This window comes from Drosophila gunungcola, unplaced genomic scaffold, assembly GCF_025200985.1.
Source record: "Drosophila gunungcola strain Sukarami unplaced genomic scaffold, Dgunungcola_SK_2 000164F, whole genome shotgun sequence".
Taxonomy (NCBI): domain Eukaryota; kingdom Metazoa; phylum Arthropoda; class Insecta; order Diptera; family Drosophilidae; genus Drosophila; species Drosophila gunungcola.
The window spans coordinates 61435-82085 of record NW_026453325.1 but is presented as its reverse complement, the minus strand read 5'-3'; the positions used below and the strand labels follow the sequence as shown (position 1 = coordinate 82085).

Below are 20651 nucleotides of genomic sequence, written 5' to 3'. Positions count from 1 at the left end.
CTTTATAGTTTTGTTTTGTTATTATCTCCACCATCTATTTGTAATTCAGATGTAAAACCAACTATTTTTTGTATGGTCTCTGCCTGTTGCAGGCCGCTTAAGCTAAATTTACATAAAACATTTCCTGCACATCTGTTGAGGTTAATAAACAAGTCGATCGCACCACTGGCTGGTGTGACGACGCTATTAGCACCGGCGCTGTCTCGATTAAACACACCAGCCCAACCCTGAAGGGCCGTCGAACAGTCGATCGAGTCGCTATCAAGAAAACGGACGTGTTATTCGGAGCGGAATTTGAATAAATTAATTCCGCTTATTAATTCAAATTCAAAAGTGTGATTGCCATCTGGGGATCAAGTGTGTGTGATTGCATGCAAGATGCAATAACCATTGCAATTCGGCAATCTGGACTCGGTGCAATTCTTCTGCAATTAAATCAAGTACTTGAAATTAACTTCAAATGCAATTAAATTGCGCGTCATACACACACGAGCACACTCACTCAGTTTACCGGTGTACTGCGCCTGTGTACAGTGCAGTGGCGGCTGTTCGAATGCAGCAGCCAAAGCATACAGATCGAATGCATCCATCCCAAGGATGATGGCCAACTCCCGAGGACCAAAGCAGCACAGCAGAAGGATCATAGCCACAGTGGTGACCTCGACCATCCTGTACACCGCGCCCAAATGGGCCGAAGCTATGAAGACCGCAACATACAGTCGCCAGTGCAAAACTTTCTACCGACGCTGCGCTCTGCGCATCACAATTAGCTTCTGCACGGTATCAGAGGAAGCCGCGCTATCGATAGCCGGTACAATGCCAATAGACCTCCTGGCGGCATAACGAAGGACAGGGAGTACAGAAGGCAGGACCCAGCGCAGTAGCACGATAGAGGCTTGGCAAAGGAGGTGGCACATTGCGAACACAGGACGGTGGACGCATAGGCTAATTCCCAGTCTAATCCCTCGAATGCACAGCAGGTAAACTTTTACCTCACGCGCATACCTGTACAGGCTTAAGAACGAGCCAAACCCCTGCTGCAACCACTGCGGCACAGAAAGCATCGAAAACGCGGAGCACGTATTCTTCATCTGCCCCCTATACGCGAGGAACCGAGCCGGAGCTGAATCAAGAAACGCTGGAAAACCAGAGGAATTGGGATGCGGTAGCCAATAAGGCTGCTGGCATCCTGTTGGACTTAAGGCGTCGAGAACAGAGTCGACGCAACGAGCAATAAGGACGAGCGGCAACCTGACCGCCATCCGTTTACCATTTGTATTGCTCTAGTATATATTTAAGTTTTTCTTAGTAATAAAAAAAAAAACAAAAAAACACACTAACACAGCCACACAGCCACACACTCGCCCTAACACACACACGCCAGCTTATTGGCACACACACACACCGAGCATCTGTCAGCGCTTCTGCTGATCTAAAAAACCCCTCCCCTCCAAGGCCAGTTAGTTTGGAAATACGTCGGTAGGCAACTAGAGGAAAAGGCAAGGATCGCATTGTATCCTAACCCCACCGCTTAGAGGCCTCTGACAAAAAAGGGGCACTAGAGACCGATCAGAAGCGGTATAACTTCCATCGGGCGCCGGAGGGAAATTTCTCGGCGACCTAACCGCTCATACGACACATTAGCTAAACAAAATAACCCTGAAGAACATAATCCATGAGCAATTATAAAAGTATAAGAACCACATAATATTCAATAAGTTATTGTTAATAAACCTGCTAAAACGAGGCCTTTCGATGGACTCTACGGCGGAAATCGGCTGCCTGCTTCCTTGCCATTAAGAATTTGGAAACTAAAGGTATAAACACAGCCTTCGTGGTTTAAGGTGGTTTTTAGTACGTAGGCGTTGTAGAACAAAATCTCTCTTTATCTGCAACGAATCGTGCATGCGAGTCATCGATGTGTATCGGAAACGATCGAACTCGTATCATAACTATGAAAATTTTCCATCCTCGCGTCAAAATAAAAAAAAAAATAGCCAAATGCCTCGTCATCTAATTAGTGACGCGCATGAATGGATTAACGATATTCCTGATGTCCCTATCTACTATCTAGCGAAACCACAGCCAAGGGAACGGGCTTGGAATAATTAGCGGGGAAAGAAAACCCTTTTGAGCTTGACTCTAATCTGGCAGTGTAAGGAGACATAAGAGGTGTAGAATAAGTGATAGATATTAGACCTCGGTTCGGTATCGCCAATGAAATACCACTACTCTTATTGTTTACTTACTTACTTGATTAAATGGAAAATGTATCATTTCCTACCCATTATACGGATATATTTATTATATCTTATGGTATTGGGTTTTGATGCAAGCTTCTTGATCAAAGTATCACGAGTTCTTTATATAATCGCAAACAAATTCTTGAATAAAATGAGTATTGAGTATTTTGATTTAAAAATTTGGTATAACTCCAATTACCCAGGTATGATCCAATTCAAGGACATTGCCAGGTAGGGAGTTTGACTGGGGCGGTACATCTCTCAAATAATAACGGAGGTGTCCCAAGGCCAGCTCAGTGCGGACAGAAACCACACATAGAGCAAAAGGGCAAATGCTGACTTGATCTCGGTGTTCAGTACACACAGGGACAGCAAAATGATATAAAATATCAATAAAATTGATATATTTAATATTAAATGTCTGGAATGTATAAAATATTCATTCAATTTCCTCAAGTAAATTGAGGAAATTCATATGAAGGGAGAGTTTTAGTACTGAAAACATGCAGTTTAAAGACTGCGTGTCCAAAAACATATATGGGGAAGTGACTATTGGCTGGCAACCGAATATATGGGTATTTCTCAGAACATATAATATTAATATGATTTTGTGAATACCTATAATAAATAACATTCATATATATGAAAATGTTATAATATATCAATATAATTGATATATTAAATATTATGTGTATGGAAATTATATAATATTCCTTTAATTTCCTCAAGTAAATTGAGAAAATTCATATGAAATGAAACGAAACGAAATGAAATGGAATTTAAGAAATAATATAATAATATAATATAATAATATGTCCAAAAACATATATGGGGAAGTGACTATTGGCTGGCAACCGAATATATAGGTATTTCTCAGGACATATAATATTAATATGATTTTGTGAATACCTATAATAAATAACATTCATATATATGAAAACGTTATAATATATCATTATTATTGATATATTAAATATTAAATGTATGGAAAACATAAAATATTCCTTCAATTTCCTCAAGTTGATATTGAGGAAATTCATAAGAAGGGAGAGTTTTAGTACTGTAAACATGCAGTTTAAAGACGGCGTAACCAAAAACATATATGGGGAAGTGACTATTGGCTGGCCACCAAATATATGGGTATTTTTCAGAATATATAATTTAATATGATTTTGTGTATAAATTAATGGATTGTGTTCTTTATATTTTTATATTTCCTTTATTTCCATACACCCGTTAGGGCATAGGTTAATTATTCGGATTTATAACGAAGCTTAAGCCCCGGAGTACAATTTTAGACTGACTTATAAATTACCGCGGCTGCAACTCCAGGCCTCCCTTGGGCGGCGGCGCAGACGCGTTAGTGCAGGGTCAGCACTTTGTGTCTGCCCAGCAACGATCACTCGTCGCAGGCGTGCTGGAGTTGGGCAGGCAGCGTTAGCCCCGGAATGCGCTGTCAGCTAATTTGGCCTTGCGCGTGTGGGCTATTGTATCCGGTGCGCAATTAGGCAGATTTTCTGCATTTCGGTTGCGCGTGTTAACTCCTCCCGCCTTTAAGTGGTCGCCGTCCCGGTGACCTGTCGCCTCCACGTCGCAGTTGTTTCTAGTTTTGAGGCTGTGCTTGGCTGTCCGATGATGATGGATGAGCCAGGCCGCAAAGCATAGAGAGATAGCGGCGAAGAAAATTACGGCATTGGTGGTAAACGATCCGGTGGTCATCCTTTCTCTCAGAGCGCCGATGTGGTGGAGATTTGTTAGGCTCAGCTCATGGGGTAACGGAAGACTGAGTCGATTTTGGTGGGCCGCAATGTTTACCAAGGTCATGGCTGAGACAGCGGGTTTCTTTCTTGAGCTTCCCAGTTGGTTAGTGTACCAAGTTCCATTTATTGATAGGCTGTTAGAGTAGGTTACAAGGTACGAACCGGATATTTCTTGTTTAAGCCCAAGGTCGTCGACTATAGTCACTTTGGCATCGTTGATGATAAGGGTACCATGATCATTGTGGTAACCGGATCTAAATGCCCAGGTAGGGTGGAGCGCTGTGCAGTGACCCCAGAAACCATTTGCTGTGCGCAGGTGTCGCCTTGCAGTTCCTTGCAGAAAGTAGCGCCTACTGTGGCCGTACAGCTTCCGATGTTGACGATTCGTGTTGAGCATTCGGCGACCAAGTCCCCATTTTCGAAGTTCAGAATTTTGTTGTTGTGCTGAACTGGGTAGACTGTAATTTTTCTACATTTTAACTTAGAGTTAGGAAATTTAATAAGGAAATTGATTATTTCAGAATTTTGAAAAACGCTTATGCTAGATACTTCTAAAATTTCTACTAAACTGATGTTAGTGGGCTGTTTGTTCTTCGCTAATGTCGCTGTTATCTAGGATGGCTGGGCTTACAATGTTAAGCTTTGCTAGGGTTAGGCCCATCAAAACATTTTCTAGGTCTGTGATAACTATTCTGTTTTTTGCCAAGATGATTTCTAAAGATGTGCTTCTTCGTCTCTGTCCACGTTTTGAATTTGATTCATAGAATTTATGAGTGCATTTAATCTTTCTTGAAATTTAATATTTAATTCAGTTTGCCCTTCCTCGGCGTTAAATAATTGCTCCTGATTGAATTTAATTTTTTCCCAGTCATCAAAGTCGGGGGTTCCCGCAATAACCTTGAGTGCTGTTCCGACAAGGTTAATGCTTCTAGTATCCCTGTGATGGATTTTCAGGTTAGCGACCAGTTTGCGAATATGTCTTAGGTCCGTAATTATTACCTGCGTCCTGCGTCTTTAACTGTTTCTGTCATTGTTTCTGTTTGGTCCGCATAGTCTTCGTAGGATGTCAAGTTTGTAGCGTGTTGAAGGTATCCGTAACTGTCCCAGATTACAATGTCACCGTCTACTATTGGAATGCAGTCCGCGTTCGTGTAGTTGTTGAGTTAGTGTAAGTAGTAAGAAATATTTCGTAAACCTAAAAGAAAATTTGGAAGTGATAAACTTAATTTAGATTGTTAGCGCAAATTGTCCTTATGGACCACCCTCCCTTTAATAAGGACCGTGGTCCCCAGGTCCGCTTCGATGGTCTCTTCGGAGAATAATGGTGACAATTTATTTCCCAAGCGTTTGTTTGCTTTTAGGAACACCTTGTCCCCGACTTGGTATTTTTTATGGGTTCTATTCTTGTTAACGTACTCGAGGGACCTTTCCTGTGCCTCCTGGATTTTTTCGTGAATTTTTTTCTCGACTTCCGTGGGTGTCGAATGTACTATTTCTATTGGTTTTTTGTCTGTTACTGAGTGAATTGTTCTATTGTATTTACTAGTTGCTAGTAAAATTGTTTCTGTCGTGTCGTTAAGTTTATTTTCAAGCTACAGGCATCTCGCTATTTCTGCAAGAGTGCTGTGAAACCTTTCTACCTGGCCACTTGAAGTGCTGTGTAAGGGGGGTGCGTTTTGGATGGAAATGTCAAAATTGTTAAGCAGTATTGATTTAATTGTTTCGGAATTAAGTGACTTCTCGTTGTCACAATAAATAGTTTTTGTTTTAGGGAAAAAATTTATTATATTAAGTATTGGGGCTTTGACATCTACGATGGCCCTAGAAGTAATTTTTTGAACTATGGCGAATTTAGAAAACTTATCAATGCAGGTGAGAAACAAGTTTCCGTGTGTTGAAAAAATGTCAATGTGAAGTACTTTCCCTACGTAAGAGGGAACTAGTGTTTGTCCGACCGTCTGCTTGGTGGGGTGGCGATTGTATTTTGCCATAGAGCAGATTTAACAATTTTAAGTTACTTCTGTTGATAACCTGAGCATTTTCGGGAAGAAATAGTCTCGTAGGATTTGCTTTACATTTCTTGGGCAGCGCGATGTGCTCTATTGTGCTCAGCAATTATGATTTCTTTCTGTTCTGTTTTGTCAGTTATGTCCTGTACGAAAGTTTTTGAATATTTGAAAGTAGTGCTCGGGAATCGTTCGATTAACGGATGTTGAATAAGCTAAGATTGGGAGGGAACAATGTATTGCATTAACTACCTCGGAATTTACTGCATCCCCTACTGTGTTTATTAAATCACTGCGGTCAGAGAATTTTATTACGTGTCTAGTTTTACTTTTGAATAGGATGAAATGGTCAACCGACGAACTGTTTCCTTCTTCGATAATTATCTGGTTTCTGAAACAGTTGACCGGGTTGTCTGTCGTGTCGATGGTATATGTTAATGACTGCTCGCTATGTATGGTTGCGGCGTCAGATTCTGGGATATCTTCTAAAGCATTTATATTTTGCCGTGACAACGCGTCCGCTACACAATTTTCCTTTCCTGGTTTATAAATGACCTGTGCTCCATGGTCATCAATAATTCCTTTCCAACGTTTAAGTTTCGCGTTAGGATTTTTATCCGAAACGGCGAACGTTAATGGTTGGTGGTCTGTATAAATGCGTAAACCTTTTACTCCATATAAATAATTACGGAGGTTTTTAAATGACCAGACAATGGCAAGTAGTTCTCTCTCGTTTGTTGCGAAGTTTTTTTCAGGATCACGTAACGTGCGAGAAATCATTGTACATCTCTTGAAAGTTTGATTGCGACCTGGGGATCAAGTGTGTGTGATTGTTTGCAAGATTCAATATCCATTGCAATTCGGCAATCTGGACTCTGTGCAATTCATCTGCAATTAAATCAAGTACTTGCAATTAACTTCAAATGCAATTAAATTGCGCGTCATACATACACGAGCACACTCACTCAGTTTACCGGTGTACTGCGCCTGTGTACAGTGCAGTGGCGGCTGTTCGTTTGATTGTTTGGGAGTGTGAGTTAACTGCTATTGAAATTGGAAACGACGACTCTTGAAATTAGAATTGCAATTAGGAAATATTGCTCAACTTGCAGGTAATTCTCTGCAGTTAAATTTTTCCATTGCATAGTTATTCTGGGTTTTTCTGCGCCGATGCCAAGTGATTCACCACACGCCGACTGGCACACTCACACACTATTCATGGGTAAGCTCAATAGACAGCCGACTCCTACTGACCACATCCACCTTGGCCTAATAGTGTCCACTTTGTTCCCCACACAGCCGCCCCTTACCTGGCAAGCTACCGGGGTAAGCGACACCGTTCTCAAAAACCATGGGACATGTAAAACAAGTGTGTCACCCAACAAACCTTCCCCACAGGGTTTAAGCGGCAAAGATTGGTGCTCATCCCAAAACCGGGCAAGATGAACGACGACGAATCCTCATACAGACCCCTATGTATGCTAAATAGGGGAAAGATATTTGAGCACATAATATGCACCCACCTCGAAAAGGAGCTCGACGAACTCAGAGCGTTCTCGGACCACCAGTTCGGGCGGTCACCCAACTGGCTGCCAACTAATTGAAGGAGAAAGGTGGCTAGGCGGCTCAAAAGAGTACTGCCTCGTCTGCACACTCAATGTAAAGAACTTTAACTCTGCCAACTGGAACCTTGTCCTGCAAGCGCATGTAATGGGAATCTCGGACTACCTTACCGACCACGTAGCGGACTACTTTAAGGACAGAGTGCTCACATACTCCTCTGACGTCGGAGAGCATAAGTACCAGGTGACAGGTGTATGCAGCAGCCAAAGCACACAGATCGAATGGATCCATCTCAAAGATGATGGCCAACTCCCGAGGACCAAAGCAACACAGCAGAAGAATCATAGCCACAGTGGTGACCACCTGGTGACCTCCATCCTGTACGCCGCGCCCATATGGGCCGAAGCTATGAAGACCGCAACATACAGTCGCCAGTGCAAAACTTTCTACCGACGCTGCGCTCTGCGCATCACAATTAGCTTCTGCACGGTATCAGAGGAAGCTGCGCTATTGATAGCCGGTACAATACCAATATACCTCCTGGCGGCATAACGAAGGACAAGCAGTACAGGAAGCGGGACCCCGCGCAGTAGCACGATAGAGGCTTGGCAAAGGAGGTGGAACATTGCGAGCACAGGACGGTGGACGCATAGTCTAATTCCCAGTCTAATCCCTCGACTGCAGAGAAGGCACAGCAGGTAAACTTTTACCTCACGCGGATACCTGTACGAGCCAAACCCCTGCTGCAACCACTGCGGCACAGAAAGCATCGAAAACGCGGAGCACGTAGCGGTAGCCAATATGGCTGCTGGCATCCTGTTGGACTTAAGGCGTCGAGAACAGAGTCGACGCAACGAGCAATAAGGACGAGCGGCAACCTGACCGCCATCCGGTATATATTTAAGCTTTTCTTAGTAATAAAAAAACAAAAAAACACACTAACACAGCCACACACTCGCCCTAACACACACACGCCAGCTTATTGGCACACACACACACACCGAGCTTCTGTCAGCGCTTCTGCTGATCTAAAAAACCCCTCCCCTCCAAGGCCAGTTAGTTTGGAAATACGTCGGTAGTCAACTAGAGGAAAAGGCAAGGATCGCATTGTCACCTAACCCCAGCGCTTAGCGGCCTCTGCACAGTGGTTCCGTCAGAGGCCAAAAATCAAAAATTTTATGACATATTTTTTAAGCAAAATGTATCAAAATTGTCTCTTAAAAGTCCAAACTTCTCTTTGGCATACCGGATTTTACTAGAAATCTAACGGTACTTTCTAAAATAGATTTGCAATCGTGAACACGTGTTCATTTTGGCAACGCAGCTGCGCTTGGAAGTTATTTCTCTCTTTCAATTCGCCCTTTAAAGTGATCAGACGTACGCTGCAGTGCTCCGATTTGAATAATTTAACATGAATTATGAAATTGAAGGTATTTACTTTAAATTGAGATATTAATAATTAACTTTCCTGAAAAAGTTTTTTCGTAAAACTAATTTCATCGAATAACCCTTTTTTGTGTATTTTTTTAAAGTATATTTTATGTTTAGTTAGACTTTTAGTTATGTTCCAAGAAAACCCAGAACTTGGTTTGTATGTTTTTGTGATCGTCTTATTTTAGGTTACTAATATTTTAAAATTAGCTGCCGAAATTTGCCGATGTGTGTTTTCTACTAATATTACTAAAGCAGTTAAAGGTGAGTCTTTGCTTATTGTGCTGTTGCGCTTTTGCGCTGTTGCTTTGTCTTCGTCTTTAGTGGTTTGTGTTTTTGCAAAAATATTAATTTGTAAATTATTATTTAAATTTTGATTTTGGATTTTGATAGGTGCATCGCAAAAATGTGTTTTTCCACGTCTGCATATTTTAATATGTGGTGCACAGGTAATGGAACCAACGCCGAAAAAATGAGGAAATTGATTTCCGATGTGCAAGCGGATATTGAAAACAACGGCTACATTATTCCAGAGTTGAGCGAAATATCCAATAAAATTGAGAACCTCTGCAAAACAATTGTAACTTTTTGGAAAAATTACAAACGGACAAAATCTGCAGTTATTAAATATCAATCTGGATGGCTTAATACAAAAGAATCAATTTCAATAAAACGTCCCTATTGCAAATCAAATCAAATAGAGGAAAGTGCTCATCGGGGCCGTCCTAAACTTGAATTTGAGGAGGCTTCAGAGAGAACAAAGCGACGACGTGTAGGTCAGCTCATTAAAATAGATGAATCCGCTGTTTCTTCTCTACGTAATGATGATCGAAATCAAAATTTCCTGCCGGCAGATCCCATGGAAGTTATTTCGCTTTTAATGGAGACCTCCATGACGAAGCACCAATATTTGCTGATAAGAAACTTTGTAAATACCAAAATATCCTTTGAATTTCTTCCCAGTTACCAAAGATTACTAAGTCTCAAAAAATAAGATACCCTGATGGTATTATATAGACGAATCTCGTGCGGAAGTCGAACTACAAAGCTTACTAGACAATACGGCATCTAGTATAATAGAGCTTCAAAACAACATCATTGAAACTATGCCTGAAAATATAGTTACGAATTTAACTTTAATTGGAAAATGGGGCTTCGATGGAAGTACAGGCCATAGCGAGTATAAGCAAAAGTTTTCAAACGGTGATTTGGACGACAGAAGCCGCCGAGGTCTACTTCGCAGGCGAAAGTAGCTGCCAAGCGCGGTGAGATGGGTTTGCCGGAGCCGGATTTGGAGGAGACGCCTTCCTCGCTTGGGACTGTTCTCGTCCAAGGCTACCGTCGTAGCTCTCGCTGTCAGCATTGCTGCAAAAGCTGCAACTAGTGCTGCAGCTGTTGAAGCTGTTGTTGCCCCCCCTCGTGCTGCCCATGCAGCCCCTGCTGTCGGATTAGTTGTTCCCACTGTGCGCACTTACGCTAACTCGATGCTGAAGCATCGCCTTGATGCTGCTTCGAGGGCTGCGAGCGAGCTTTCCCAAATAAGGGATGAGTTCGTGACTAATGTTGTGTCGTCGAAGTTGAACTCGGTGCAGGCTAGCGCAATTATGCGTAGCCTGAACAGGTACGAGGAGATGGTGTTTTCGCTGGCAACGCGTAATGCCGTCCTCGTGGAGATGAGTAAGCGGCAATCGCTTGCACCTCCTACGGCCATTGTTGCGCCAGCTGTGGTCTCCTTGCCGCCTACCGGATATGCAGCTGCGTATCCGAGCCTACCGGTGCCGAATGCTGTCGGGCTGCTGTCGTTGTCAGCAAGTTGTTCGCCTGCACGAGGTGAGAAGGCTTGCGCGTGGCGGTGCCATGATTCGGAAGGTTGTCGCGAGCAAGAGGTTCGGCGAAGTTGGCCTAGAGGTGCAACAGAACCCTGCGCAGCGACCGAAAGTAGTGGTGAGCAACGTAGGCACGGCTAGGACGCCGGTCGAGTTTATGAAGGAGCGCTATAAGATTAGCTTCGCTGAAGTGATGGACTTGGCTGCTTTTGAAAAAGCGGCGCACCTAATGGCGCCACAGTAAATGTGACGCTTGAGGTCAACGACATTGTTCTGGAGATCCTGGACGGAGGCAAGGCGTATATCGGCTAATTTGCCTATAACTGCCGAGCGCTAGTACGTACCTATGCGCAGTGCCGGTACAAGTTCGTTTTCCCGCTAGAGCCGTACCTCAGATATATGGATGCGCGCCTGCTGCAAGCCAGCAGAACTCCCGCAATCCTTGGACTGGATGCGAACGCAGCAGGTTAAGCAAACTCTCTCGGACCATTGGACCATTGCAGACGCTTCGTTGGAGAGAATTCACAAGAACCCTGGGGCGTGTATACAAGATTTGCCGAGGCCGCAAGCGGACGGAGATTGGGTGCCTGCGTGTAAACGGCGAGCTGGTCACCGATTGGGGCGAGTGTGCGCGAGTGCTCCTTCGTAACTTTTTCCCAGTTTCGGAGTCTGATACACCGATTGCCTTACCGCAGGATGTCCCACCGACCCTTAAAGTGGCTGAGATTGCTGCTTGTGTCGCCAAGCTGAAGATCAAACGCTCTCCCGGCCTGGACGGAATCAACGGCACAAACTGCAAGGCAGTCTGGCGCGCCATTCCTCGCGGGTCTTTAAGGCCCAATCACAGGACGTCCATCTAAAACTTTTGATTTGCGGAACACGACACACACACAAAAACATAGGCAAAAAAATTTGCATAATGTTAGCAGTACAACTTTCAAAATCTAAACATTTTTTAACCACAATTTGCCGTTAATTTCCCTTAAATTATTCGTGAAAGAGTCAATTTTGCCGCTCGGGCTTAAATATTTTTTTTATTAAAACAGACCTTGTGTTCTGCTAACTTGATATCAAGTTATCAGTACACAAACTGAATTTTAACTTTTTGAAAATTTTCTTTTGCAGGAATTTTCCGTTAAATATTAAATCACAAGAGGCAACTTTAATTCTTTCACGAATAATTTACGGAATTTTAACGGCAATTTCCTGCAAAAGAAAATTTCGAAAAGTTGAAGTTTAGTGGGGGTGTACTGCTTAACTTGATATTAAGTTAGCAGAAGGAAGGGTTTAAAAAAAAAAAAAACAATAAACAAGCGGAAACGGCAATTTCCTGCAAAAAAATGTTGAAAAAGTAAAAGTTTAGTTTTGTGTACATATCAAGTTAGCAGAACATTGGATAACTTTTAAAACAATTGAGCGGTAAATTTTTTCAATTATAAATTACGGATAATTAACGGCAAATTATGGTTAAAAGGAAGTTAAGATTTTGAAAGTTGTACTGCTACTATATGCACATGGCGAAAAAGTCGTCATCCGCAGCAGCCGAACGCGAAGGGCTGAAGCGGAAGGGCCGGCAGAACGACGACGCTGCCGCTGAGAAATATAGTGGCGGGGTCACCTCGATGGCAGGCGGTCGACCGATATTTGCGATCGATGGGTACTAGAAAATACTGGATTTCTTATTAAACGGTCACACCGATGCAGTCCTGGCAACTTATGACAGCGATATGGATATCGATAACGGCAACGGCAATGACAATGCTGAACCCCACTATCGATAAACGCGAACGGGACGTGTTTAGTAGAGTGGCCAGACTACGGAAATGATTTCACAACGGGGAACTGTCTGGCTCGCGGCTCCGGACACGAGGACTGCCGCGCGAACTTCGGGGGTCGCGCCGCGTTCCGCGACGTCTCCGGCGGTGTCGGCCACTGCCACGGCCCCTTCTTCAGGACCTCCGTTTCGCCGACTTGGCTCGCGGATCGCGCGGGTGCATCGGCGGTGGGCGCTGCCATTCGATGCCGCGACTACCTCCCACATCCGGGCCTCCTCCACTCCTGCAGCCTCGGCGGCGGCGATGGTGGTGGTGGCGTCGGCGCAAGTGGTGGCGGTAGCGGCGGCAGCGCTGCCGACGGCGGCTGTGGTGCCGACAGCGACTGCGGTGGCTGCTCCTGCGGCGGCTGTGGCTGCTCCTGCGGCGGCTGTGGCTGTTCCTGCGGCGGCTCTTCCGCCGACTGCAGCTGCTCCTGCGGCGGCGCCCACAGTGCGGCCTCCTCTGCCTCGGCGTCCCTCAGCCACGCGGCGAGATGCGGGCCCACTCCTTGGGCTTGCCAGACGGTGGTATCTGCCCAAGGCAGATCCGCCCGAGCCCTGCCGTCGCCCTGCTCAACCGGCGGAAGATCATCGGTCCCTCGCAGCTCGCCGCACCGCGACATCCTCGTCCGAGGACACCTCGGGTCTGACGGTCTCCGTCCACTCCTCCTTCGCGCTCGCGTCCGACCTCCGTCGCGTTCTGGCCTGCGTCCTCCTCCTCGGACGGCAAACTCCACGTCCGAGATTTCGCCCGTGGACTCCGAGTCAGCCTCGCTGACCGTGACGGGGATTGCGACACCAGGGGGGGACGCCAGAAGCTGGAGAACGGAATCGGAGTCCCGTCTCCACTTAGCCACTGGCTGTTCCCTGGCGCGCTCCTCCCTCATCTCGTGCTCCAATTGTTGCTTGGTGCTGTTGCTGCGTGCGCTCATGGTGATAGATTGAGATAGTCGGGCTTGATTGTGCTCGTTCTGGGTAAATAAGTTTCTTTCATTTATGGAAGTTACCAACACATGAATTGGTTTAACTCGGAGAAAATCATGCATATGAGGGCCAAAGACACAGCGATGCTCACTCTTAGAATGCAGAGTAATTAAATACACAAGGATTACTTGAGGTCGGGTTTATATACACGATTTCAGAGTCAAGGGGGCCACCATTACACAGAAGTGGAATGGGGTTGTTAGTTAAAACATATATTGCATTGCTTAGGTTCTAAGATATACGAAGTCAACATATTTGTCTCCCACACAGGGAATTTATAGGCTAGAGTAAGTAAAAATAGAATCCGGGTTTTGAAGGTAAGCAGGCAGAGCTAGCGCTGCCTGTATGCGTCGTCTGAAGTGAACACGTGTTCAACAACATCGTTTAATGTTATTACATTTCCTTAGTTGAAAATATAAACCAATCCTTGGGGCTCTGGCGAAAATTCCCGAGGATTCCCGAGAAGTTATTGTTATTGTTTATTTTAAGTTTTTCTTCCAATTGTAACTGTTGATCTTTACTAACTATTGCGGGATTTAGATATGTATTCGTAGCTCCGGAGTCTAATAATAATTTTAGTTCCTTTTTGTTCCTTCCTTTAACTACCACGTATGGTAATGTCGCCTGTTTGTTTTTTGGAGGCATTTTGACGAAAATTTCCTTCATCCTCAATGTTATTCTCTTTCTACTGTACTTAATTGTCCTGACTGCCATCGCTTGGCACTTCTACCTGGCACTTCTACTTGGCACTTCCTCCTTGTTGCCTATATCCTCCATTATCTCTGTTAAAGTTATTATTGTACCCTCAGTTTCTATTATAATCAAAGTTCTTTCTGTTAAATCCCCCTGCAGTACTGAAATTATTGTTCCTGGGTACCTCCTTAGACCGGTAATAAATGTCTCTTTGGAACTCTTCCCCTGAAAGCACTACCTAAATACAGGTCTACTGTTACAAACGCCTCCAGACACGTTTCCTCATATAATTTCTTCTTTGCCTGAATTGCGATGGGGTTTGTATCTGTCCTGTCTATAACATTACACATTATTTTCCAACTGATTTAATTCCTTCAGTAAATCGGGTTCAAAATTCTTTTAATTTCATCCCAATTGAATCCACAATTTAATTTTACCATTGTCCATTCCTCTAATCCGGATCACATCAAACGTTGCCTGTTGCATTTAGAAGTTGAGGGCTCAAAATTTAATTGTTCGTTGGCCTTTTTGATAACTTTACTTGACAATTATTATTATTTGCTTATGCTTATTTAATATTTTATGTGTATTATGTATTTTCTTAGCTTTTTCCTGATGTGTCTTTTTATCACCGTTACCAACGCTATATCGTCCGCAAAACCCACTACCGTGCAGCCATCGGGTAGATTCAGCCTAAGGATCCCGTCCTACAGGACGTTCTATAGGATGGGACCGAGTACCGAGCCTTGGGGTACGCCTCCGGTCACCTAGAGATCGTGTACTCCAGCGCTGGAGTGCGCGAAGCACAAGTCTCCAGTTGGCCGCGTTAAATGCGTTTTTACGTCTAGCGCCTCTCTGCCACCTTTCTCCTTCGATGGCGTTTGCAGCCAATTCCGAGTCCGTCCGGCAAATATCTATTTTGCAGTACATGTCGCCAAGCGGCAGGAAGTACCGAGCTTGCAGCATTGTGAGGCAGCGTAAAATTCTTGTGTGCACATCGATCGTTTACGAATAACAGAAGATGTTGTTGTCTTGAGTTAACATGAAATTTTTTCCCTTTGCAGTAATACCATGATCATGATGCCATTTCTCGGGGTGGTGACCCTGGACCGCGTGCCCCGGCAGCCTCGTTTTTCTGCCGGCCCGCGTGCTTGGCCAGCGATCCGCCCCCGCGATCGTCTGTGCCCCAAATTAAAACGCTGGTCTTTCGTGTTGGGGCCCCCTTCATTGGGCCCTGAAAACCCGCCCACTGCTAGGCGTGGCATGCTCTTGAGCAAGCAAGCTGGATGTCGGAGGCCTTAAGTCGCTACGACGAACTAGTCTTGGCACTTATGTTGCGCTGCGGAGCACTGGAGTCCCGCCTGGCTATGCCGCCACCGGCTGCTGTTGCCCCTCATGCTGTCCCCGTCTGGAGTTGCCACCTAGTTGACGGGAGTGTGTATCGACTTTGGTGAGTAGATTATTCAAAAACCTAAATCGTTAACTAGCTCCGACAGATGGCGTTGGCTATCCCGAAAGGGGCGCCACCATGAGCGCGTCGGAAAGCGAGATGTCGGCGAGCAGCAGGTCAAGCAGCGCGACGAGGGATGTTGGCAGAGGTCGTCGTAAAAGCAAGCGCGGCAAGGGTACGTCGCGGGCAGGCTAAAGTTGCTGCTGTCCATGGCGCAACTGGTTGCCCGGAGCCGATGCTCGAGGAGACGCTCTCCTCATTAGAGGGACAGGGGATGTCGCTTGCGGAGGGTTCTGAGGAAGGCTGCTGAGGATGCCGCCGCTTCAAGAAACGCTGGCATTTTGGCCCAGGCCAGCTTGGCCTCCGCCGTCTTTACTGGAAAGGGAGCCCGTGCCGCCTCGGTAAAGCGGCCGTCCATGCGGCCGAAATACCGAAGTCCAGTGCAACCAGTGTCGTCGCCGCCGGTCACGCTGCTAGGCGTGTATCGGTTTTGGTGAGTAGTTAATTCAAAAACCTTAATCGGAAACTAGCTCCGCTAGATGGCGTCGGCTATCCCGAAAGGGGGCGCCATAATGAACCTGTCGGAGATCGAGATGTCGGCCAGCAGTCGGTCGAGCAGCACGACGAGGGATGTTGGCAGTGGTCGCCGTCGAGGCAAGCGTGGCAAGGCTACGCCGCGTGATGCCTCGCAGGCCAAGGTTGCTGCAGGACATGGCGCATCTGGTTGGAGGAGACGCTCTCCTCATTGGAGACACAAGGAGCCATAGGAGATGCGGAGATTGCTGCCGCGAAGCCTGCCGCGAAGACTTCTGAGGATGTTGCAGCTGGGATTGCCGCGAGGAGCGCCACCATTATGGCCGAGGCCAGCTTGGCGTCTGCTGCCTTGTCGCAAGCAAGGAAAGCCCGCGGCGTTTCGGTAACGACGGCCGCACATGCGACCGAAGTGCCGAAATCGAGCGCCACGAGTGTAGTTGCCGCCGGACACGCTGCCGTGCTATATGAGCCAGGAGATACGGAGATTGCTGCCACGAAGCCTGCCAGGAGCAAGCTAGCTGGATGTCAGACGAACTAGTCGTGGCATTTATGTTGCGCTGCGGAGCACTGGAGTCCCGCCTGGCTATGCCGCCACCGGCTGCCCCGCACGCTATCGCAGCGGTCCTTCCGAATCCTCCTACGCTTCCTCGGCCACCTGAGCGGGCCATTCCGTCTCCATTCCACGCCCTCCGACTGCTACCTCCGCCACGTCGGCCTCTCCGGCGGGGCTCGCGGCTCCGGACACGAGGACTGCCGCGCGAACTTCGGGGGTCGCGCCGCGTCCCGCGACGTCTCCGGCGGTGTCGGCCACTGCCACGGCCCCTTCTTCAGGACCTCTATCACAAGTTGACCCTTGGGAGTGTGACGATAGGCGTTTTAAGGAAGTTTGACAAACTTGTACGATTCTATGTGAGAAGATGGTTAAGTCTTCCACTAGATATGCCGGTAGCATTCATTCACGCCCCCCATGTATGTGGAGGACTCGGGATTCCATCAATAAGATGGATGGCACCGATGCTTCGTTTAAGAAGATTGAGCAGTATAAAATGGCCTCATCTCGAACAATCCGAGATAGCTAGCTCTTTCATCGAAGACGAAAAGCGGAGGGCCCGGGTTAGATTACTAGCGGAACATACAGAATCGCTATTGCGTCCAGCAATAGAAAAGTACTTCGCAAATAGATTGTACATGTCTGTTGATGGTAGCGGTCTCCGTGAAGCAGAGCATTATGCCCCGCAACACGGATGGGTAAGTCAACCGACGCGTTTGCTAACAGGAAAGGAATATTTAACCCTTTCGACCCCAACTTTTTCCCTGTCGAAAAAAAAATATTTTTTTTTTGTATTCTGTTTGTATTGGGCCAAGCAGTATTTGAGTAAAGTTTGAACTCCCCACCCCCACTAGTTTGGGCGCTACCGGATGTTGCTTGTGGGCAACGTTGGGCCATAGTGTATATTAAAGAATACATTTTTAGTTGATGGTTATTTTTGTTTATTTTCAATTTTTAAGTATGGTAAGACATAAAACAGTTTTTATTGTTGTTACAGCATAGGTGTACTTTACATTTAATACATTTTGACATTGGGGTTCCTGTCTTACACAGTCTGCAACGCCCTTTTTCAGTAAATACCACCCAATGTTCCATGCAATCGTAACGCATAGAATTTGTAGGATTTGGCTGAAACTTGTATTTTTTGGATTGATTGGAAGACACACTGCTAGTTGGAGAACCCAAAGATATTATTGAGTTTTCTCTTTGCATATTTGATGGCCGACCCCTCTTTTTTTCAAATGAAGTAGAGTAAGTACATTGTAGCAGCTCATGAGCAACTTCCATTTGAAATTTGATGAGCGGTATATACTTTTGATTTGGGTTTAGAAAATGAAAATTTTTTCTATACAGCAGCCATGCATTTGTCATTGATGTTCCCAAGCACCAATAAAAAATTCTAATGTACCACTTTCTTGAACGGTGGTTTATTTTATATAGCTCCATAAGCATGTCCGCTAAGTCTACTCCTCCCATACCCTTGTTATAAGAGCCTACGATAGCAGGCCTTACAACATCAATGTAAACTTTTTCTTTAGGACTCCATCGTTTGCACATTCCAACTGGCTGATGGTCTTCATACGAAGATAGTAGTTGAACCGACTTATTATCAAACCATTTGACGCATATCAGATTATTGTTTACTTCATATTTTGTATCAAATGATCCTCTTCCACGTTTTTTCAATTCTGCATCTGAAAGAAGTCTACAGCTGCTTATGCGGTTTTTGCGGATAGTTCCGGTTGCAAATATGCCATTTTCCTTCAATGCAACCAAGAGACTAACTGACGTAAACCAATTGTCAAAATACAGCTTGAAAGGTTTGCCTTTGGGAAGACCTTTTGATAAGTATAATACCACATCTGAAGATATTCCCAATCCAAAGTTTGGGCAAGTGCCTTCGCCAACATACAGTGTGAAGTCATAAACTAATCCAGATGTTCCAGCGCGCGTAAACATTTTTAAACCCCATTTGTGAGGCTTAGCTGGGTTGTATTGCTTATAAGACGATTGGCCTGACAAAAAATTAAAATTGAATTAAAATTAAAATTAAATTTTAATAAAATTTAAATCTGAATACCTTTGTACGCAATGATTTGCTCATCAACGCTTTGATGTTCTTCTTGGGGTAGTTTACCAAAACTTTTTTTGAGAATGTCAAGTAAAGGGCGTATTTTGTACAGTTTATCATAGTTCAAATCACCTTTTTTTAGTTGTTTTGTATTATCGTTGAAATGTAAACATTGTTTGATTTTTTCAAACTTTCCTCGTGGCATTGCATCCGATATAGCAGAAAGCTTGTATTCTTTTGACCAAGCCATTTTAAATTGAGGTACTTTTATGACACCCAAGTACAATAAAATTCCGATATACCTTTTTATTTGATCTCCAGTACATTGCAGCTCTATGCCGTGCTCTTGCAACCCATACAAATTAGTTTGATTTGTAATTAAATCAATAACATTATTGTCAAAAAAGCTGCAGAAATACTCTACAGGGGTCTTCACTTCATCGATTTGGCGATTACTATCTTCTTCCCAAATACACCCTGGAGCTTGAAATGGCCTATTTCTCCACTTAAGTGTTTTGGGATCAACTTTTTCAAAGCAATTATCAGCCACAACACTATTTTCTTGAATGCTTTTTTCATCAATCAAATTTTCAATATGCTCAAATTCTATTGATTCTCCCCTTTCCAATATACTTTTTAAATTATTCTCCAACATTCCAGAGATGTCTTCCATTTCATCACCACTTTCTTCGTCACTGGAGACATCCCAATCGAAGTTGACAATTCTCTCAATATCATCATTTGATAAACCTTTTTCTTTTGGTCTCATATTTTGGTGGTGCAATGGCCCAAGGTTGCTCACAAGCAACTTTATTACTTTGAAAATTCCTCAGCTGTTTTTTAATAGAAATCAATTAGATTGAACTACAACATGCATTAAAGAATTCATTTATTAACAAATTTCACTCACATTCTTCAACTTTTAATGCGTAATTAAAAAGTAAATCACTTTCTTTTCAATATACCTCACAATACAACAATCACTTTTTACGCGAGGCACGTCCAGCACATTCCAAATAATTTCGTCAAATGATGCGCAAACTAGAATTTTTTTGCTTACATTCTAAGTATACACATCAAAGCACCGTTATCTCGAAGAATAAGCAGACAAAAACAAAAGCACCGACTACCGATAGCCGTTAAACTTTTGAAATTGCTCACAGGCAACTTCGGGGTCGAATGGGTTAAACGGAATTCGAATACGAATAAATGCTCAATGTCTCGTAATACGAGAAGAGGATGTAATGCTTTCCGAAACAACAAACCACAACACGCAGAAAAGCTACCGAACGCATGGGAAGCGGGTAGCTAGACACAGCTGCGTAGAGAAGAAGCTGCGTGGTCATTGTTGAACCAAGTCTGCATTGCGAATCCGGCTTGAATAAACCAGACCTGGTAGTAATCCGAGATAATCACATTCATGTGATTGACGCTCAGGTTGTGACAGACGGACAAGCGATTAATGAAGCGCACCAACGCACAGTCAAGAGATATGACAGACTGGACATACAGACTGAATCGCGGCGACGATTCGGAGCGAGTTATGAGTTTCACTCGGCAACTCTAAGCTGGAGAGGAATCTGGAGCGGTCAATCGGAAAAACGGTTGATCGCGAAGGACCACCTCTCCAGACACGAAACACATATGATAAATATCCGAGTGATACGAGGAAGTCATAACTGCTTCACACAGTTTATGTGCCTCAGCGGATACATACGTGGTGGACT

The 20651-nt window shown here is 44.7% G+C and overlaps 2 protein-coding genes across 2 annotated transcripts; one reads left to right on the top strand and one right to left on the bottom strand.

The window, feature by feature from the left end:
- The first annotated feature begins 600 nt into the window (after positions 1–600).
- Positions 601–1237, top strand: LOC128265851 (uncharacterized). Its single transcript, XM_053002071.1, has 2 exons — positions 601–811; positions 1014–1237. The coding sequence occupies exons 1-2, from the start codon at positions 601–603 to the stop codon at positions 1235–1237; spliced, it is 435 nt and encodes a 144-aa protein (XP_052858031.1).
- A 16459-nt stretch (positions 1238–17696) lies between these two features.
- On the bottom strand, positions 17697–20087 carry LOC128265849 (piggyBac transposable element-derived protein 3-like). Its single transcript, XM_053002069.1, has 3 exons — positions 19835–20087; positions 18934–19757; positions 17697–18868 (listed from the first exon to the last, which is right to left on the bottom strand). The coding sequence occupies exons 2-3, from the start codon at positions 19691–19693 to the stop codon at positions 17808–17810; spliced, it is 1821 nt and encodes a 606-aa protein (XP_052858029.1). The 5' UTR covers positions 19694–19757; positions 19835–20087; the 3' UTR covers positions 17697–17807.
- Between the last annotated feature and the right edge of the window lie 564 nt (positions 20088–20651).

Excerpts from the sequence above, each read along its gene's own strand:
- LOC128265851 (XM_053002071.1), top strand. The coding sequence starts at position 601 with ATGGCCAACTCCCGAGGACCAAAGCAGCACAGCAGAAGGATCATAGCC. Across the intron at positions 812-1,013 it reads AGCCGCGCTATCGATAGCCG|GCTTAAGAACGAGCCAAACC; the intron begins GTACAATGCCAA and ends ATACCTGTACAG.
- LOC128265849 (XM_053002069.1), bottom strand. The coding sequence starts at position 19,693 with ATGAGACCAAAAGAAAAAGGTTTATCAAATGATGATATTGAGAGAATT. Across the intron at positions 18,869-18,933 it reads GCAAATCATTGCGTACAAAG|GCCAATCGTCTTATAAGCAA; the intron begins GTATTCAGATTT and ends ATTTTTTGTCAG.